At 45.6% G+C, this 22,261-nt stretch overlaps 1 protein-coding gene across 2 annotated transcripts in view; it reads right to left on the bottom strand.

Moving 5' to 3' along the window:
* SIMC1 (SUMO interacting motifs containing 1) overlaps nucleotides 1-7,404 on the bottom strand; it is a 37,306-nt gene extending 29,902 nt beyond the window's left edge. For both annotated transcript variants that reach the window (XR_013813535.1, XM_079771369.1), the window contains exon 1: nucleotides 6,919-7,404. Coding sequence is in view for 1 of the 2 variants with exons in the window: in XM_079771369.1 (XP_079627495.1) it covers nucleotides 6,919-7,047 (129 nt within the window). In the remaining variant the exon portion in view is untranslated. The remainder of the gene's footprint in view (nucleotides 1-6,918) is intronic.
* Between the last annotated feature and the right edge of the window lie 14,857 nt (nucleotides 7,405-22,261).

Below are 22,261 nucleotides of genomic sequence, written 5' to 3'. Positions count from 1 at the left end.
ACTAGTGCTCTCAATCTTTCTCTACCTATTACCACCTGGTTGCAGCTTCCTCAGTTTCCCCAAATAGAGATAATAACAGTATTTACCTCGTGACACTGTGGTGAAGATTGCATGAGTTAATCCACTCAAAGCACAAAACAAGGTCTGAGGCATGAATGCCCCCTATAGTGGGGGTGATGCTCACCCGGACTAACCCTATGTGACAGTCATTCAGGATCAAAACACTAGCTCCTTGATAAGAAAGACCTGGACCCAAACCAAGTCTGACTGCCAAGAAGAAACCTCATAAAATGAGTTAGACTGCCCTGGTAGGTGAAGGGTCCCGGGTTCGATTCCGGTCAAGGGCACATACCCAGGTTGTGGGCTCCATCCCCAGTAGGGGGCGTGCAGGAGGCAGCTGATCAATGATTCTCTCTCATTATTGATGTTTTTCTCTCTCTCCCTCTCTCTTCCTCTCTGAAATCAATAAAAATATATTTTTTAAAATTGAGTTATTCTATGCTTCTAATTATGAAGACAATATTATAAAGATATCAATTCTTTAACTACAAATCCAATGTAGTGATTCTGAACTGGTGGCAGTTTTGCCCTCCAGGAGACATTCTTGGTGGTTACAAGCAGGAGGGCTGCTATTGCATCGAATGGTAGAGACCAAAGATGCTGCTACAACCCCACAGTACACGTGCAACCTGCCCAACAAAGAATGATTGGCCCAAGGAACCCCGATCCATTGCAATCCTTGACACAATGATTCTAAAGCTCATTTGGAGGAAAAAGTGGGCACAACAGCCAAGAAATCTTGGGGCGGCGGGGAGAGGAAGGAAGGACAGATAATTGCTCTTCTAGATACCAAAGAATATTATCAAACCACAAAAATAAATAAAATTTTATAACTCACAAAAGTAAAACAGGCCTCTCCACCAGTGTGGTTCAGTGGTTGAACATTGACCTATGAACCAGGAGGTCACAGTTCAATTCAGTCAGGACACATGCCCAGGTTGCGGGCTCTATCCCCAGTGGGGCGTGCAGAAGGAGCCGATCAATGATTCTCTCTCATCATTGATGTTTCTCTCTCTCTCTCTCTCTCCCCACCCCCTTCCTCTGTGATATCACTAAAAATATATTTTTTAAAAAAGAAATTGTTCCTGGATAACTGATTAACATCATACTTGATTAACAACATACACTAATATCCGGAATGTTTTCCTTATATGTCTGCAATCAGAATGCATTTTATAGTTATTGTGTAAATTTTGTATGGTAGTTCTTTTCCTGAAAAGCTGTTCTTAAATTGGCAAGTCTTCCATTCAGTGCTGTCTTAGGAATAAGGCAATATAGTCTATGTTAAATGTTAGGCATACTTCATGCCATATAAAACATTTCAGATGAATAAAGGACTAAGCATTAAAAAGAGATGACAAAATAACAGGAAAATAATCAGGACGGGAAAGATTTTTCTAAACATAAAACAAAGAAAAAAGATGTACAAATGCATAAACAAAAATGTTATGCTTTATTAAATAAAATACCACACACTATAGATTTCTAAATTGAGTGTAATCCCAATTTAAAAGTACAAATTATTCAGAAGTTGACAAAATGATTTGTCTTTTGAAAGAGTAAATATGCAAAGTTAGACAGAAAAATTCTAAAAAAGAAGAGTAATGAAGTGTTTCTTCTACTTTTTATTAAAACAGCATGTAAAAAGGCCAGAACAGAAAGTCCACAAATGGACACAAAAATATATAAAACTTTACCATTTAATAAAGGTAATATTTCAACCCATTGGGTAAAAGGTTGGATAATTCAATAAATGATGATGAGACAATTAACTAACCATCTAGAAGAAAAGTATTAGATTACCATTTTATACCTTTTTTGAAAACTAATTCCAGGTAGATTAATGAAGTAATTAAATGTGAAGGATATTTTTATAACCTTAAGAGTGAGGAAAGCCTTTCTAAGCATAACAACAAAGACAGAAATCAAATAACAGAAAAGAGTGACAGAATTGACTACATAAAAATTTGTAACTATTGTGCCTGGCCAGACTGACTCCGTTGGTTGAGCATCATCCTGCGCACCGAAAGGTTGACGATTCGATTCCCAGTCAGGGTTTGAACCTGGGTTGTGGGCTTGATCCCGGGTTGAGACACATATGGAAGGCAACCAATCAATGTTTCTCACATCGATGTCTCTCTTTCTTTCCCTCTCTCTGAGCATGTCCTCGGGTGAGGACTGAAAAATATATATATAACTCCTGTAAAGAAAATCCAAAGTTGTGGGGAAAATGTTAGCATGTATGACACCAGGGGCCTTCTTATTAGTTTTTAGTACAAATTACCACAAACTGGCTGGCTTAAAACAATAGTAACCTATCCTCTCAGTTCTGGAAGCTTAGAAGCCCCAAATCCAGGTGTCTGCAAGGGCAAGCTCTCTTAAAGGCTCCTTGGAGAGTCTGTTCCATGCCTTTCTCTTAGCTTCTGGTGTTGTCAACAATCCTTAATTTGCAGCTACTGCATAACTCCCATCTTTGCTTCCATCATCACATGGTGTTGTTCCTCTGACTTCACACTGTCCTAAAAGGGCACCAGTCATACTGGACGAAGGGCCCACCCTACTCCATATGACTTTATCTTCACTGATTACATCTGTAATAACCCTATTTCCGAATAAGGCCACATTCTGTAGTGAGAAGTTAGGACCTCAACATACCTTTTTGGAGGACCCAATTCAACCCATAATGAATCTAATATGTACGTAATATTTACACCCCAACAGGCCAGGAAAAGGCAACCTGCTTGAGCATCCTCTCTGACCTCTAGCCTCACTAGCTGCTCTTTCACCCCTTGCCTTCACCTGGGCGAGGCACTGCGGGCCTAGGCCTAGGCCCTGGATGTCCTTCTTCTTGTAGCCTCTCAGCCTAGATGATCACATCCAAATCACTACAATCCACGTGATGTGCTAATGACAACAAATCTGTGTCCCTAGCCTATAAACTCAGTACAAACATCACACCTGGCATCTCCAGGTGGCTAACCCACAGGCGTCTTGACACCTTCAAAACAGTAGGTCAAACACTCAACCACTGAGCCACACCAGCCGGGCTCCAAGTCTTGATTTTTGCTGCACCCTTTGCTCCTACCTTATTCCCCTAGACCCGTGATCGGCAAACTGCGGCTCGCGAGCCACATGCGGCTCTTTGGCCCCTTGAGTGTGGCTCTTCCACAAAATACCACGGCCTGGGCGAGTCTATTTTGAAGAAGTGGCGTTAGAAGAAGTTTAAAAAATTTGGCTCTCAAAAGAAATTTCAATGGTTGTACTGTTGATATTTGGCTCTGTTGACTAATTAGTTTGCCGACCACTGAGCTAGTCCTTCTCATAACAAATCTCTCCTGTCATTATGGTCTCCGATCAATTAACTCTTCAGAGAGGCATTCTTTGAAAATTGTATCCAATCCCACCCGTTACTATTATATCGTTCACTTATTTGTGTATTGCATGTCTTTTCCCTTGAGAACGTATTTATTGAAAGAGTGAATCACAACCAAAGGAAAACAATTAAGACCATGATAGCTCACAGGATCTGGCTATGAAATCAGCAAAGATGAAAAGGCCTTATTTTCCTTCCTAGCGCTCTGTATGTCACCCCATGTTACATGTATGTGGCTAACTGGTTGTCTCTCACCGACCAGAATGACAGCTCCCTGAGGGCAGGAACTTGGTTGGCTCATAGCTGTATCCTCAGCACCACACATTTACTGAACAGAATGACAATATCTAGGGGCGACTGGGCAGTGAAGGAAGGGGTATGCTGACACTATAACTGATGCACAATGCTGTAGGAAATTCTGTAGACAATACATGTCAGAGCCCTCAAAGGCGGACATGCCTTTTGACTCAGCAATCTCACATCCAAGAGGCTCTTCTCCTAAACAAAGAAATGATTACTTATGAGGGAATTCCTCGCTGGGTTGTTTGTAATAGAGGACATTTAGAAACAACCAGCATGATACCATTAATAGATTACAAATATAATTAAAATCGGCACAATACATTAAAATTATTGGTAAAGACATGTATTTATTAATGTGGAAAGAGATAAAAGTACATTAATAGAAAAAGGCAAGCTACAAAAAACACACACATATATAGCAAGACTCCATTTTTGCAAAAACATGTATTGGGGGATACATGGGTATGTACTAGTATACATGCACATTTACAGATCCAAGTTCGGACAGACAAACATCAAAATGTTAACATTTAAAAAAATGTTAACATTCATTACCTGTGGATAGTGAGATTAAGGGCAATATAAATTTTCTTCTTTATATACATTTCTAAATATTTTTGTAATAGTTCAACCAAAAATTAATCGACTATCTGTACATGTTCTGCGTGGAAAAGAAAAAGCAATAAAGCTTATTGAAAACACAATCACACTTCATCAACTTAGTGAAGCACTACAGCCCAGGTTAAGACCAGGAGTTCAAAATATTAACTAATATTAAGTATTGGAGATAGCTTTCTGATTTCCTGGATTCAAGCACGTCGCTTCCCCTCAGTCAATACTGTAAAAAAGAAAAAACAATTGTAAAACTCAATCCTTTTATTTCATTCCTGCCAAGAGTGAGAAGGTCGGGACTGGCTGAGAAACAACACAGAGTGGAGCAAAAGTTCTCATTTACGCTGGGCATTTGCCTTGCGGTTGCCTCGTTACAAGTCTTCTAAGGGTTCGACCAGGTAGGTAGGTATTAATGTTCCCAAAAGCAAAGCTGAGAGAGGTCGAAGAACTGGCCAAAACTCACCCAGCTGAGGTCTCTCCGACCTCAGGGCCTTCGGGAAAAGTGAGATAAAGGCGGCTTGAGGCTTTAAAACCTTGCAAGTCTCTCAATGTCTCTGATCTCTTACTGTCCTTATCTAATTGGCAAGCGAGATAAAAGGAGAAAAGCTTGGAGTTTTTAGAAAGCTGCAGTAAAAAGTATCTAGAGAAGCAAGATTTAAATCGGGCAAAACTCTCTGGAACTTGACCTTCATTTCTCTTCAACTCAAAAGGCTCGAGAGCAAAATGCCTGGTTGGGTGGTCACGGGATGGGGAGCAGTTAGAGAGTGCGACGCACGTGTGTGTGTGTGTGTGTGTGTGTGTGTGTGTGTGTGTGAAGAGTCACAACAGACTAGGATAAGGATGCCATCTGTGTGCTTGCAGAAGGAAGCTGGACTAGGAGGGAGGAGGGAAGAGGGATGACACCTGGGATGAAAGGACGCGGGCAGGAAGAACCAAGTTCAAGGGGCGCTGAGAGAAGGGGCAGGAGGAGAGAAGCAGGAGGAAAGGGAGCCGCGTTATTCTGCGGTCTTTTCCCTTCCACCTGTCTGTAGCGATGACTACAACTCTCTCCCTCCCGCCCGCTCTCCGAGCTCCATTCCTCCGGGCAGGCACCTCCCTGGACATTTCCCGTCTGCACTTGACATGCAGTAGGCCCAGGCCGAACGCAGCATCGCGTCCACACCAAGCCTGCTCCCACTCTTGAACTTGCGCTCCCTCTCCTTCAATCATTATTTCACCCCAAAAAAGATATTTATTGTGGACCACTGTGTCCCCCTCACTGCCACAGTGCTAGGTGCATCCACTCACCTACCAAGCTGGACCACGGCTACCTTGAAAATCTCTTGTCTGTCCATCTCATCTAAAGTCTTTACTGAGATGTAGGGAGAACCCCTCCTGCTCGAACCACGGCAACACGGCGCTGTACGTTCATTCGTTCTGCATGCCATCCCTTCTCGAGTGACCATCACAGGGGCTCAGGTGGAGGCTGGGGGATCTAGCAGGCTGGGAAGGGGAATGAAGGGGCGGGGGCTAGATGTGCCTCCAAGGAGTATTTGCACGTGAAGAAAGGTGGCTTCCTTCACCTGTCCATGAGAGATCTAGAAGGTAACACGAGCGCGACCCTTCTTTTCCCTGTGGGGTGTGTGGCTTTGGGGGGCTGGGGAGATCTGAGGGTGACAGTCTTCTGAGAGAAGGCCTGTCCACCTCCTACCCCGTGAGCACCCACTAGATAAAGCCACTTGTTGAGTGCATCACCTCCTGCGGGAGGGGACCACGGATGTCCACGGGTGTCGTGTTCTCTACGGTATCCCCACCCCGGAAACACCTGGCCCATAGCAGGGGGGGGGGGTCCAACAAATATCTGTGGAGGATTCTAGAAAAGCAGGGACCATAGATGTTTTATTCACCATCTCAGGAAGAAGGACAAAGACTAAGGAGACCGAGGGGGGGGGGGGGGGGAAGAGCCAGTGCAAGATGTCCCCCCGCTCCCTCGGTTCTTTGGGGCCTCGGGGGAGGCTTGCTAAGCGGGGCAGATCGCCCTCCGGCACGGCTCCGCACCGGGCCCCTCGCGCGGCTGCCAGGCCCTGGAGCGGCGCCACCATCGGCCAGGCCCGCAGTTCCCCCTTCCCTCCCGCCCGCTCGGCTCCCGTTACCTCCCTGCACATCTGCACCCACCGCCGGCCAAACAATTACACGCTCCCGCGTGCCGGCCCCGAGGTCGGGGACCGCCCCCAGGAGCCCCCGTCCCCCCGGACCCCCGCCCCCGGCCCCGCCGAGGCTCGGGGAAGCCCGGGGCCCGGCCTGAACGCCGCCGGCCGCGGGACGTCGCCCATGTGCTCGGCCGCCCCTCGCCGGCCCCAGCCGCTCGGGCTTGAACTCGGAGCCGGGAGGCCAGGCCGCCCCCTGCGGGCCCGACGCGCTCCGCGGGGCCGGGAGGCGGCGAGGCGGGAAGCCCCTGCAGCTGTGCGGCGCCACCCGGCGGGCGGGCGGGCGGGCGGCGGGAGCGCGGGGACGCAGGGCCGGGCGGACGGTCGCGGATCGGCGCGGCCCGAGCGGAGGCGGCGCCGCGGCCGCGGGGCGCGCTCACTCACCACGGTCCGGCGGGGCAACGCGCCGGGGGTCCGGGACAGGGCCCGGCGGAGCCTCCGCGCCCGGCCCGAGCGGGTGCCCTCCGAGCTCTCGGAGCCGCTGTCGTCCGAGATCACGATGAAGTCCTCCATGGCTGCGGGCCCCGGCCGAGCCAGCGCGCGGGCGACCGGCGACCCAGGCGGCGGTGGCGGGGACTTCGGTTCCTGCTGCTGCGGAGACGGCAGCCGAGGCGGCGACAACCCAGGCCATCACCCGGAGGCCCCGCCCCTTCCCGCCCAGGCCCCGCCCCTTCCCGCCCCTAACCACGCCCCTCGTCGCGTAGTCCGCCCCCAGCCCCGCCCCCCCTGGACCCCGAGCCCCAGGCCGCGGGCAGCGAGGGCAGCGAGCAGGGGGCAGCCCCAGGCGGGGTCAAGGCCGCGGTCACTGTGCGCGGTGCGGGCACGCGTCCTCCCTGACCGAAGATAAGGAACAAGGAAGAAAGCCAAGTTGCAGCCGGTCTGAGCCCGTGGTGAGGGCGGGCGTCAGAGGCTGCGGCTGCGAGGGCTTCCGCAGCTGCTGCTACAGGACTCAAGTGTGAAGTGAGGTGTGAACAGGCCTGTGCTGAGCCCCAGGGGTCCCTCCAGGGCGGGGACCTGGCGTTGGGCTGACTGGGGGTGGGGGACCTGGCCTTGGGCTGAGTCGGGGGGCGGGACTGAGTGGGGGGAGAGAGGCCCCACTTCTTTGCACACGTGCAAGTCCTAGTACATCTGTAAGAGGAATTCTCAGACGTTAATTACTGGGTCAAAGGTGATGTTTCTCTAGTTGTTTCAACAAACGATCCCAAATTACTCTTCTAAATTGTACCAACTTGCAGTTTCATCATCAATCCATGTAATTCAGAGATATAAACTGTGAGATTTAGCCCGGCTGGCGTGGCTCAGTGGTTGAGCGTGGACCTATGAACCAGGAGGTCAGGGTTTGATTCCTGGTCAGGTCACATGCTGGGGGTTGCAAGCTCCATCCCCAGTGTGGGGCGTGCAGGAGGCAGCGGATCATCATAGATGTTTTTTTCTCTCTCTCTCCTTTCCTCTCTGAAATCAATGAAAATATACTATATAATAAAGAGGTGATATGCAAATTAACCCTCATGCCATCACAAGATGGCTGTGCCCACAGCAGAGGTGTGGTTCCTGTAACGAGTGATCAGCAGGGACCTGAGGCTGCATGGCGCCAGGCTGGAGCGGGGGACCTGAGGCTGTGCCCCCTCGCCCTGTGGAGCTTGACAGGGGACCTCAGGCCACGCCCCCTTCCCCAGCGCTGGCCCAGGGGACCTGAGGCTGCAACCCCCACCTGGCAGGGCTTGACGGGGGTGGGGCCAGCCGGGTCTGGGTCTCACACGATTTTGAGGTGTGCGCAGGTGGGCAGGGACTTGACTCTGGGTTCCACAGTGTGCCCCAGATTCTGACAGGAGGGAGATTTTCATATAGATTTTACTAATTTTCTTTCATCTCTGACACTTCTATTATAGAGAAAGGGCAAATAGCAATATTAAATTATTTCCTCTAATTAATTCCCTTTTAATGTGCATGAATTTCGTGCACTGGGCCTCTAGTCTAACCATAATTGCCTCTCAAAGACACCATCTCCAAATATCAACATCTTGGGAGTTAGAGCTTCAACATATGAATTTTGGGGGACACATAACACTATAAATTTCTAAATATAAATGTATTTTTATTGTTGTTGTAATCCTCACTCGAGGATATTTTTCTGTTGATTTTTAGAGAGAGTGAAAGGGAGGGGAAGAGTCAGAGAGAGAGAGGGAAACGTCGATGTGAGAGAGACACATTGATTGGTTGCCTCCCACTCCGGCTCTGACCGGGCTGAGGATAGAGTCTGCAATCCATGTACGTGCCCTTGACCAGAATCAAACCTGCAATCCTTCAGTCTGTGGGTCGACACTCTAGCCACTAAGCCAAACTGGCTAGAACTATATATGTATTTTTGTAGATTATATAAATAAATGTTTTTATATGCAGTGAATATACAATTTCATGGTAAGTAAATTTTACCTTAAAGAAATGGAAAAAAAATTGTGAACTCTTATGATATGCATGCTGTAGTGTGAAGGGGTGAAATATACTGATGTCTGCAAGTTACTTTGAAATGCACAAAAAATAAGAGGGATAGATGGGTACATGGATAGATATAGATAAAGCAAATACAACAAAATGTGAGCATCGTCAAATCTTCATGGCAGTTATATGGGGGTTCACTTTTAACTTTTATGTATATTTGAATGTTTTCATATTAGGTTGAGAAAAAATTTTAAATTAAGATAGTTAATTATGATCTTACCAGAATTTTTAAAAGTTAAAAAAAAGTAGAGAGAAGATTATAATGAACCCTGTGTGCCCTACCTCCAGCTTCAAGAATATCAATCTGTTGTGCTTATATTCCCACCCACTCTTTCAACCCTGCCTCCCTGAGTTATTTTAAAGTAAACCCTAGACATCACATTGTTTATTCTGTAGATATTTTAGTTTGTATCTTTAAAAGATAAATATTCTTTCAACAAATCCTGGTTGAGCACATATGCTGTCCTCTTAAGGGATACAATAGTGAACAACATAGACATGGTCTCTGGTCCATGGTGCTGATAGTTTATGAGGAAGACAAACAATAAACTAGTAAATACTTACAAATGATGATAAGTATATAACCAGTTTTAGACGTCTTAACTAAAGATGGCTGGCTGGGAGGTGGGGGTTTGGGGAGGAGGGATGGCGGGAGCTTGGAATGGGAGCACACTGACCACCAGGGGGCAGCTCCTGCATTAAGCGTCTGCCCCCTATGATGTCAGTGCACATCATAGCTACTGGCTGGTCGTCCACTTAGGCTTTTATATATATACTAGAGACCCGTTGCACGAAGATTCATGCAATAGGCCTTCATTCCCCTGGCTGCCGGCACCGGTTTTCCGCCGGCACCAGTTTTCTTCCGGCACCCGGGACCCAGGCCTTTGCTCCGGCTGCAGTGGAGAAGCCAAGCCTCTTCAGTCTTCAGTTGTCTTCAGTCTTTGCTCTGTGCCTGCCTATGCAAATTAACCTGCCATCTTTGTTGGGTTAATTTGCATACACACTCCTGATTGGCTGGTGGGCATCACAGAGGTATGGCCACTTTGCATCTTTCTCTTTTATTAGTGTAGATATATGAAACAATTTCATTTTTTCTCCACTAACCATCCCCACTGTCTCTAGTAAATCGTCTTGCTCCCTGGACAGCTGATTCCCTTAGAACCGTGGTCAGCAAACTGTGGCTCGCGATGTGGTTCGCGAGCCACATGTGGCTCTTTGGCCCCTTGAGTGTGGCTCTTCCACAAAATACCACGGCCTGGGCGAGTCTATTTTGAAGAAGTGGCGTTAGAAGAAGTTTAAGTTTAAAAAATGTGGCTCTCAAAAGAAATTTCAATCGTTGTACTGTTGATATTTGGCTCTGTTGACTAATAAGTTTGCCGACCACTGCCTTAGAAATACCCAACTCTGGTCCCATAACTGTGCAGTCACTTTCAGTAGCTACTACAGTCTCATTCCAAGTATGATGACTTAGGCTTGCCCCTCTGCCCATTTTAAATCTTTAATTTCATACTCATAGCTCTTCCCATTCTGGTGCAGGTGGGCTCGTGGCTACAACAGTGTTTAGCAGAGCGGGTGGTAATGTCATTCCCTTCCGCTTTGCTTGGCTCTTGCTCCTCCCACGTAGGGATGAGGAGGAGGGGGAGGAAAGAATGTTCTCAGCAAGACTGTCCGTGAAGAGTTGTTTGTTCTCTTTCTGCTGCTCGTTGCTACTGCAGTAACAGTTTTCCCAGTGAGTCAGGAGTCCAGAAGCCAGCTTTCTGACTTTGGACACATCATTGCTTTCTGGGGCCTCCCCTGTGCTCTCTCAACCCAGGAACGGTGAGCCTCGGTCCCTTTCTCCTGGACATCCTCCCCCGTTCCTGCCAGGGGCGATCTTGTTGTCGGGGATCCCTGTCTGGAGGGGCTTCCTGGGGAGTGCCAGCAGAAGCTTCAGGGCTCGGCGCCTTCTGTGTTCTCCAGGCGACGGGCTCACGGGGAGTCCCGTGCACAGTTCAGAAGGGGATGCAGGCAGCCCCCACCTCGGTGCCCCTCTCTCAGCACCAACGACCCCTCTCCTCCCTTCCTCACTCCTAAGGGCGCCAGGGGCTTGTCCGGGTCAATGGCTCAGTGACTTTCAGACAAATTCTCAGCTTGCGGGGTGGGGAGAGGAATAGTTTGCTGCCCTTTGAACTTGTGGGAGAAGAGACTGGGACACCCGTTGAATGGTCCCCGTCTTCCTCAGCTGGAGAGAAGCCATGGGTGGTTGCCATCTATAATAAGTAATGTTCATCCGTGGATAGATGAACCAATTAAGAAAATTTCAGCCCTGGGCAGTGTTGGTCAGTGGTTAGAGCGTCAGCCTGCACACTGAGGGGTGGCTAGTTTGATTCCCAGTCAAGGGCACATACCTGGGTTGCAGGTTCGATCCCCAGCAACCACACCAATCTCTCTCTCTCTCTCTCTCTCTCTCTCTCTCTCTCTCTCTCTCTCTCTCTCTCTCTCGGTGTGTATGTGTGTCTCCCTCCCTTCCACTCTCTAAAAAACAATGGGAAAAATACCCTCAGGTGAGGATTAAAAAAAGGAACAATTCCAATATCTACTTTTTTGCAGAATTTGTGATAAAGTGATTAATATTAGTTGCCGACGTTTCAAGTATAAAAATAGTGTTATGAAGTCAGGGGTACAATAGCTTGATTGTATATATCGTTCTCGTCAGCCATCCTGCCTGAAACTCAGAAAAGACAGGGTTCCTGGTTGTGAAGTATGAGCACGCCTGAAAAGCATCTTGTCCTTATCTGGCAACCCAGGCGGATGAATTCCGCCCTGAAGTTGCTGTCTTAAAACTGTCAAAAGGGTTTCTTGGCCATCCTGGAGCGGCCTTGAAATATGCTGTTTACCCAAGACTTCCAAAATGACGGCGTCTTTTATAGAAATTAGGATGTGTGCGCATTTTTCTTTTCTTTTTTTTCTGGGGGATGCCTTATCCCCCTCCCCCCCCACGTTTATGGAGATATAATTAACATAGAACATCATGTAAGTTTAAGGTGTACAATGTGATGCTTTGGTACACATATACATTGCGATTTCGGTGTGTGGGCTGACGCTCTAACCACTGAGCTCACCAGCCAGGGCTGGATGTTTTTAGATTCCACATGTAAGTGAGATTATGCAGTATTTATCTTTCTCTGTCTGAATTATTTCACTTAGCATAATGCCCACAAGGTCTGTCCATGTTGTTGCAAATGGTAGGATTTCCTTCTTTTTTTTATGGCTGGATAATATTTGTGTGTGTATTTTTCATGTCTTCTTCATACATTAATCCCATGTAAACTGAGAGCCTAACACAGTTATGTATTCATCCGGAATACATAACTGAATACCGGATTTATCGAGTGCCTGCTGGGTGCCAGGCAATTTGCTCCGGGCTGAGGATGTAACAGTGAGCAAGACAGCCATGGCCGCTGTCCTCACAGGACTTTGCAGTGAAGCAGGTAGACCTCGTTTGTGAATGAAGAAAACAAACCCTTATCCCTTACTGTCTTTTTAAAAGTAACTTTTCTATAATATATTTTATTGATTTCAGAGAGGAAGGGAGAGAGAGAGAGAGAAACATCAATGATGAGAGGGAATCACTGATCGGCTGCCTCCTGCACGCCCCTAACTGGGGATGGAGCCCGAAACCTTGGGCATGTGCCCTTGAAACAGAATCGAACCCGGGACCCTTCAGTCTGCAGGACGATGCTCTATCCACTGAGCCAAACCAGCTAGGCTTTAAAGTAATTTTAATTAAAAATGTATACATGAAAAAATTATATGTGAAAATGCAAATCGAAACCACAATGAGCTGCCATTTTGCACCCATTGGCTATTATTTAAAAACACAGAAAACAAATGTTGGTGATGATGTGGAGGGATGAGAACCCTCATGCATTGTTAGTGGGAACCTAAAATGGTACAGCTGCTGTGGAGAAGAGTTTGGCAGTTTCTCAAAAAGTGAGACATACAATTACCATGTGATCCAGTAATTCTACTCCTAGGTATTTGCCCAAAAGCATTGAAAGCAAGGATGCCAACATACTTATCGACCAATCTTCATAGCAGCATTATTCATCATAGTCAAACGGTGGAAATCACCCTTGTCCATCAGCAGATGAAAGAATAAGTAAAACATGGTCTACCTGCACAATGGAATTCTCTTCAGCCTTTAAAAGGACATGATGACATACTAGTCATGATGCATGAAATTCATGCAGGGGGGCAGGGTCCCTCAGCCCGGCCTGTGCCCTCTCACAATCTGGGACCCCTCCCTCCTAACCGCCCACCTGCTGGCTCCTAACCGCCTGCCTGCTCGCTCCTTACCACTTGGCTCGCTGCTCCTTAGCGCTGCCACGGAGGAGGGAGAGGCTCCCACCACCGCCGCTGCGCTCACCAGCTGTGAGCCCGGCTTCTGGCTGAGCGGTGCTCCCCCTGTTGGAGCACATTGACCACCAGGGGGCAGCTCCTGTGTTGAGCGTCTGCCCCGTGGTGGTCAGTGTGCGTCATGGTGACCGGTCGTTCTGGTCGTTCTGCCGGAACAGTCGCTGGGCTTTTATTATACAGATGCCACAACATGGGTGAAACTCAGGGACATTACCCCTACCTGAAATAAGCCGGTCACAACAAGAGGACAAATATTTCATGATTCTACTTATAGGAGGTACCTAGAATAGGCAGATTCATAGAGACTGAAAACAGAATAGAGGCTTATCAGGGATTGGAGGAAGGGAGAGTTACTTAATGGGCAGAATTTCCATTTGGGATGATGAAAAGTTCTGGAAATGGCCTGGCCAGTTTGCCTCAGTGGATAGAGCATCGGCCTGTGGACTGAAGGGACCCCGGTTCGATTCCGGTCAAGGGCACGTACCTCGGTTGCTGGCTCAATCCCGGGTAGGGACATGTGCAGGAGGCAACCAACTGATGTGTCTCTCACATTAATATTTCTCTGTCTCTTCCTCTCACACTCTCTCTAAAAATCAATGGAAGAATATCCTCCGATGAGGATTAACAACAACAACAAAAATAGTTCTGGAAATGGATAGTGGTACTGGCTATACAATATTGTGACTGTTCTAATGCCACTGAATTGTACACCTAAAATGGGTGTAATGGCAAGTCTTATCTATATTTTAGCGCAATAAAAATATGTGACTACCTTCCTTTTATTAACCAACTAGAGGCCCGAAATTCATGCAAGAGTAAGCTGTCCTTCCCCCAGCTGCCAGCACCGGCTTCCCTCTGACACCCGGGACCCAGGCTTCATCCGGCTTCGTCCGGAAGGTCGTCCAGAAAGACGTCTGGTCTAATTAGCATATTACGCTTTTATTATATAGATTGAAACATTATAGAACAGGTTAAAGGCCCCTTTGACCACCTCCTCCATCCAGATCCAATTCCCCCTCCTCAGGGCTTCCATGTTGGCTCTTCTAGAGTTTTCCTTTTTTTTTTTTTCTTTTTTCTTTTTTTAGAGCCAAGGTGGAGATTTATTAAAGAACAAGTACAGACTTCCACGTGGGGAGGGGAAAGGTCCCCTAGAGTTTTTCTTTTATTTACCGGTATTCATATGTACGTGTCAAAATGACATATTTTTTGCTTTATCCAAAGATTAAGGCTGCTTTAGTTTAGGAATTTGAAACCATCATTCACAGTGAAAATGTTCCAAGCAATAAGGGTTCCTGTCTTATTAATGGGGGGGTTTTCTGAGTGGATATACATCTTGAAAAGGTCTTTTTCTCTCATTTTCTTCTTCTCATTATGTGGCAGGCTGGTGCTGTGGGCCCGCTTTTGTTTACGCCGACGCTGGCCGTCAGTCCCGGCCCTGCCCTGGACCACTCCGGCCCCTGCCGGGCTCCAGTACAATCTCCCACGTTCCGTCACTACCAGCGCTGCTGGACGGCTTTCGTGGGGAGCTTCTCGGCGTACATCATTTTAGATAAATTACGTTCTTTTCCTGTCCCCATCCCCCTACCAGCTTCTAGTTTGCCAAGCTATCAAGTAGATGTTAAAGTCTTTGTAAAAATTTCGCCTTATCTTCGACATTCAAAGATGACTCATCCTCATTTTGAGAAAATTCAAGCAATGCAGAATGGTTACAAAGCAAAGTGTGTATAACCACATCACACTTTATAACGTCTGTTCAGATGTCCCTGAATGGTCAGTCCTCACAGGTGCACATGCGTCCATCATTTTATACGTAAGTGAGAGCATACTATGCCCGTTGTATTGCAACTGGCTTTCTTAAATTAAGAAATATGCCTTTACAGTTTTGTGTGTCTGTGAATATAGATCTACACTATCCACTTTATTGGCTCGTAAAAATATTCTTAAAATAGTATGACATTTACTCTTCTTTTCTAGAAAAGCACAAAGAAGCCAACAAAAGAGTTATCACATTCTCCCATCCCTGATACCTTACAAGGAACGGTTTGTAAAATTAAAAGAAACATGAGACTACCAGAAGTTACAAAATAAAAAGTGAACGTTGGAAGCCACCCTCCCTCTCCTAGCTCTTCCCAAGGCTAACTCCCTACATCAATAGGGCTTTGTGTGAATCCTTCAAAACATGCGGAATTATCTACAGTGTATACGCAGTTCTTTCTATCTCTTTGTTTTCAGCAAAAAAAGATCACACTATACACAGTTATTCACTTTGCTTTTCCCCCCACTTAATATACGTACACTGAGTGACCAGATTATTATGATCTCTGAACACATAATAATCTGGCCACTCAGTGTATATCCTATATAATAAAAGGCTAATATGCAAATTGTCCCCTCGACTAGGAGTTCGACCAGCAGGCAGGCTGGCCAACCGCCCATGTCCCCTCCCCCTGGCCAGGCTGGCCGGACCCCACCCATGCACGAATTCATGCACCGGGCCTCTAATATATATATATTAGAGTGGCCAGATTACAGTATTATGCATTCAGAGATCATAATAATCTGGCCACTTAGTGTATTTTGGGGATCATTCCCTAACGACAAGATAAATATACCTTTCTCTTTTAAACCCCTGCATCAAAAGTCACTTGTTAGGATGTGCTGCAGTTTATTTAATGAATTTCCCATGATGGATATTCTGGTTGTTCGTAGGATTTTGTGTATTTGTTTGTTGTGTGGTTTTTATTTCACTATTACCAATAATGCTGTAAGAGCATCTTTGTGCTTATCTTAAGAAATCTGCCAGCATAAACACAGAGAAATTCTTAAGCATTGGGGCCTGGGTTAAAGGGTACATGTGTTTTACATGTTGATAGAAATGACCAAATTGCCATCCAGAAAGGTTGTGTCAAATAACATTCCAACAAAAGTGTTGAGAGTCAGAGGGAAGGTAGGGGAGGGTGGGGGTTAAGGGGGAGAGATCAACCAAAGGACTTGTATGCATGAATATAAGCCTAACCAATGGACTCGAACACCAGGAGGGTGAGGGCCTGAGTGGGAGGGGGTTGGGGGATTAATGGAGGGATGAGGTCACATATGTAATACCTTAATCAATAAAGAAATTTAAAAAAAAGTGTGGACAGTGTTTGTTACCCAAAATTCCACAAGCATTGGTTACCAAACTTTTTAGTTGTTGCCAATCAAATAAATTAAAAGTGCTATCTTGTTCCAATTTGCATTTACTTTATTATGAATATCGTTGAGATATGTTTTTAATGCTCATTGGCCATTTGCAGTTTTACTTTAATTGTCTGTTCATACACATTCATTTACTTTTTTCTCCTCGGCTGTTCATTTTTTTCAATAGCTGTTAGTAGAATGTGTATGAATAGCTAACATTTATTGAGCGAAGTATTACCTTGTTTGGATAATTTATTCAATGAGTCCCTAATAATGAACATGTAGGATGTTTAAATATCATACTGCTGTTTCAAACATTCTTGTACTTACATCTTTGTGCTCTGAACCAAATACCTCTTTAAGTTAGATATCTAGAAGTGAATTGCTGATTTAAAGCCAAATTCTTGCCAAACTTTTAAAAATAGTTTTGTGTAAGGGGGGAATGGTCCAAGTGGAAAAATGAGAGGGGGAAAAAAGAGGAACCAGTAGTTGCTCCTAATTGCAAGGCCAATAGGCTTTATGTTAGAGTTGAGCTCTCAGGCTCAAAGATGGTATTTCTCATCCTAGCTGCTCTCATCAAAAAAGTGTTAAAAACCCTAAATCTTCCTCTCTGTTTGGGTACTCAGACCTCCTGGAGTCTGAAAATCCTATGGGCGGGGGAGAGGGGGGGAAGAAAAATAATAATTTTGTAATTTTCAAGTGAATAATAGTATCTATATATATAAAAGCCTAAGCGACCATCTGACCATCCGACAGATAGCTGTGACCCACAATGGCCACCAGGCAGCAAAAGCTCCAACTGGTAGCTATGATGCACACTGACCACCAGGGGGCAGTCACTCAACGCAGGAGCTGCCGAGCTGCGGTGACTTGGCAGCTGCGGTTCTCAGGTGAAACCCCCGGAACCAGAGAGGAGGGAGCCCAATTCTGGGTGTGTCATCCCAGAACCACCCTCTCGCAATTTGGGACCCCTCGGGGGATATCAGAGAGCCGGTTTTTGACCTGATCCCCACAGGCCAGGCCGAGGGACCACACCGGTGCCAGCGTGCATCGGGCCTCTAGTTAAAAAATAATTGAAAGCTCATTTGCAATCATTTTATGGCCATGCGATATTAGTATTGGTTTTATATTTCTGTTTACAGTTGTCTGAGTTGGTACATACTGTTTGAAGAACAGTTGGCATTGTGGTGGCTCATGACTTTAAACTGAATGGGGGGGAGGAGTGGGAGAATTGAGCCAGCTCACCTATGGGACTGACTGGTGGACTCCTGGGGAAGCAGAGTTCAAAGAATCTGCCGCACAAAGCAATCCATTCAATCCGAGGAAGGTAGAAAAAGATGGGGGGGAGGGCGAATTGCGTAAATCCTGCCTTTGTACCTGCCAGCGTGTTCATCAGCAGTAAGTGTAGTAGAAAATACAGAGTGGAGAAGTTTTACATTGCCGACTTGAGTAATAATTGGGTTAGGACACCACTTCAGGCCAGATTGCATTAATGCCAGCCTGAGTTTTACAGGAGTTTCCGGTGACACCGTCCTAAACCAGGCATTCCAGGAATGCGCGGGGCAGTTTTGACCAAGTATGAGGTCTGCCTTGTGTTAGCAAAGAACTGGAGTTACTAACACCATTTTGTCCAACACAGTTATCCGAACAGACATTTTCTGCATTAGCATTTTCGATAGGCAAAATGAAAGACAAAACCTGGTTGGCTGTTAATTGTTATAATATGTATTTATTTGAGCATTATGAGTGTATACACACACACATACATATAATGCTAATCCGTTTTTCTTTTTTCCAATGTTACTTTATTGTGAAAAAATCACACCTGAGTTTTCATGTATTCTTGTCACTACATATACATATTCAGTTTCATATATTTGCAGCAATATTATGACTAGAGTTTTGTAAAATTATAGTTGACATGCAATATTATATTAGTTTCAAGAGTTTTGATTTCTACATTTCATATGCCATAAATATTTTTCTGTTTTGCTAATCTGTTTTTATTCTTATTTCCTCTTGCCTTATGCACTATCATGTAACCAATGTCCTTTGAAAAGGTGTGTAAGCCCACAATTTTTTCTCCATAATCATGTAAATATCTACATAGGTATTCAGAAACATGAACATACACATATAAATAAATACATAAAATTGCCCTAGCTGGTTTGGCTCAGTGGATAGAGCATCAGCCTGCAGACTGGAGGGTCCTGGGTTCAATTCTGGTCAAGGGCATGTACCTTGGCTGCAGGCTCCTCCGTGGCCCAGGCCCTGGTCAGGGCTCATGCAGGAGGCAATCAATCGATAAACACATCAATATTTCTCTCTGTCTTTCCCTCTCTCTTCCACTCTCTCTAAAAATCAATGGAAAAATATCCTCAGGTGAGGATAAAAAAATAAATAAAATTTATATAAAAGACTATGAATTTATCACTTGCTTTTACAAAAGTGAGATTATATTTCTCAGTTACTTTATTCTTTCTTGCTTAATTCATTAGGGGAACCCACCAGACCAGTAGCTAGAGATCCAACTTGACTTTAAAAAATATATATTTTTATTGATTTCAGAGAGAGGAAGGGAGAGGGAGATAGGGATAGAAACATCAATGAGAGTGAATCATTGATCCATTATCTCCTGCATGCTCCCTACTGGGGACCAAGCCCACAACTCCAGCATGGGTCTACGCTCAACCACTGAGCCACACCAGGGAGGCCAACTTGACTTTTTAATAGCAACGTAGTTATCCATACTTTGATACACACATGTATTCATCCTTCCTCCATTGATGGACATTTAAGTTGTTTTTAAGTTTTTGTTATTACCAATAATGCCACAATACATATTCTGGTAGATTCATCCTTAGGTTGTTAGGATAGGCTCACTAGATCAAGGGATATGTATATTTTTGTTTTTAATGTATAAGGCCTTGTTACTTGCTTTAAAAAGCTGTGTGTGGACCTCATTTGAATCGTGAATAAAACAAACCATAAAATTGATAAGATATTTATAAGACAACTAGTGGCCCGGTGCATGGATTCGTGCACATTGAAAGGAAATTAATTAGAAGAAATATTTTATTTTATTTTTTTTATTTTTTTATTTTTTTAAAATATATTTTGTTGATTTTTTACAGAGAGGAAGAGAGAGGGATAGAAAGCTAGAAACATCGATGAGAGAGAAACATACAGAGAAGAAATATTTTAATATTGCTATTTGCCCTTTCTCTATAATGGAAGTGTCAACCAAATTCATGATTGACAATGACAGATCGAAACACATGCGTGCGATTGGCACCAGCGAGAGATTTATATGTATCGCGCATGCACGAGTCAACTTAGCCTTTTATATATATAGAATAAACTTGCTTAATTAGACCTGCTTTCTGATTTAGCTAAACTTTTTCCAGCCCAGTGAAGCACCCCAACTTCTCTTTCAGGTAATTGTCAGCAACACAGCAGTAAATATCAACATGAAGCAGATTATTATTGTAGATCACGTGGGAGAACAAAGGGTGAAATATCTAACTGTAGCAGTGTTTGACTATATTCTGTGCAGTGAGAAAACCTGAAGTCATTTTCAAGGTCCACCATTTCTTACTTCTTTTCAGTCAGGTCAAGTTTCTAAACTTTCTAAGTCTTCGTTTTCTGGCTAATGAAAAGAAAATAGGATTCTACTGAGTCTCATATCTACCTACTCCAGGACTTTTGTGAGGAACAAATGGGATGAGGCACATGAAAACACTTCACAGACATTTGGTTAAAGTGTGAAATGTTTGCACCTGGCTATAAAGCAAGTCGTGTTCCTGGGCTGAAGAAACTGCAAGGAGGCTAGTTGCTAGGGAGAGGAAGCTGGGCATTGCTAAGTGACATCATTACCCGACACCCACAGCCACTATTTCCCAGCTGGGCTGGGCTGTGGGCCGCATTTTGCACCATGGGGGACTCAGCAGCATCAGCTGCGATTTGATGGGCTGTTGCACTGGGGTGGTAGCGGGGCCTGTGTCCCAGTTGGGGTAAGCTGAGTGTTGCTTTGTCAGCACCAGGTCCATGGTGCCATTTCTTTGTAAATGGCCTGTGCGCATCATGGCAGCTCCTACGTTGAGTGTCTGCCTCCTGGTGGTCAGTGCGTGTCATAGCAACTGGTTGGACGGTTGGAGGGACACTTAGCATATTAGTCTTATATATAGAGAGAGAGACTAGAGGCCCGGTGGATGAAATTTGTGCACTCAGGGGGGGACGTCCCTCAGCCTGGCCTGCGCCCTCTCACAGTTCAGGAGCCCTCGGGGGATGCCCGACTGATGGCTTAGGCCTACTCCCCAGCAACCAGACATCCTTAGTGCTGCCATGGAGGTGGGAGTGGCTCCCGCCACTGCTGCTGCGCTCACCAGCTGTGAGCCCAGCTTCTGACTGAGTGGCGCTCCCCTGAGGGACCAGCTCCTGCGTTGAGCAGGATTGGGTCAAAACCGGCTCTCTGACATATCCCAAGGGGTCCTGGGTTGCGAGAGGGTGCAGGCCAGGCCAAGGGACCCCACCGGTGCATGATCGAGGCTGGGGAGAGACACAGGAGGTTGGCCAGCCAGGGAGGGACCGCGGGAGGGCTCCAGGGCATGTCTGGCCCATCTCGCTCAGTTTCGATTGGCTGGACCCCAGCAGCAAGCTAACCTACCAGAGCATCTGCCCCCTGGTGGTCAGTGCACATCATAGCGAGCAGTTGAGCGACCTTAGCATATCATTAGCATATTATGCTTTGATTGGTTGAACGGACGACTGGACAACCGGACACTTAGCATATTAGGCTTTTATTATATAGGATTGGAAACTTGAACACTGATTCAATATTTCATTAAATTAAAGAATTTTTGTTATTTTTAAAGATGTGATAATGATAGAGATACATACTGAAATATTCATGAATGAAATAGTTTGCTTCAGCGAAGTACTGGAGGGAGAGAAGTGGATGGAAGGATGGATGAAATAAGAGTGATCACGAATTGATAGTTGTTGAAGCTGGTGTAATGGGAGTCCATTATACCGTTGTTTTTCTTTTACATACGTTTGAAATTCTCCATAACTATAATTTTTAAAAGCTTTAACTATTGATACTATAGATATATATATAGTGATGAGAAAACCTATTTCCTTTTATTTCCCTTAGCACTGCGTATTATAGCTTTCTCTAATTTTTGTCAATCTGATGTGTAAAAAAAAAAAAAAAAAAGGTGCTTGTTGCTATCATTTGCATTTACCTTATTGCAGGTGAGGTCGATTCTCTCGAGGTGTGCAGCTTCCTGGTTGGCAGCTAGCAGCCAGGCCATGGCGTTCCCAAAGGAACACAAACAGTGCCTCCTAGAATATAAATAGGATATACACAGGCCACGCTGTGTCCCATCTGACACAGGCAGAGACAAGACCACTCTGCCAGGGGGACAACAATAAAACATCGCTCACTTTGGCTATCCTGAGTGACCGCTGTTGGCCAGTGACAGCGTTAGCCTTGCTTTAGTCCTCCTACTCCCCAGATAAAAATTATTACCTTATCCAGCCATTAAATTGCCCCACATTCCTGGCAGCCTTCAACCCATGAGTGGTCCCTGCTTCTTTAAGTTTGCTTAGACTAACCCCTCAGGTGTCCACACCCTGTGAGAGGCTCCTT

This window comes from Cnephaeus nilssonii (assembly GCF_951640355.1).
Source record: "Cnephaeus nilssonii genome assembly, chromosome: 5".
Classification (NCBI taxonomy): Eukaryota; Metazoa; Chordata; class Mammalia; order Chiroptera; family Vespertilionidae; genus Cnephaeus; species Cnephaeus nilssonii.
This window is presented reverse-complemented; position numbering and strand designations above follow the sequence as displayed.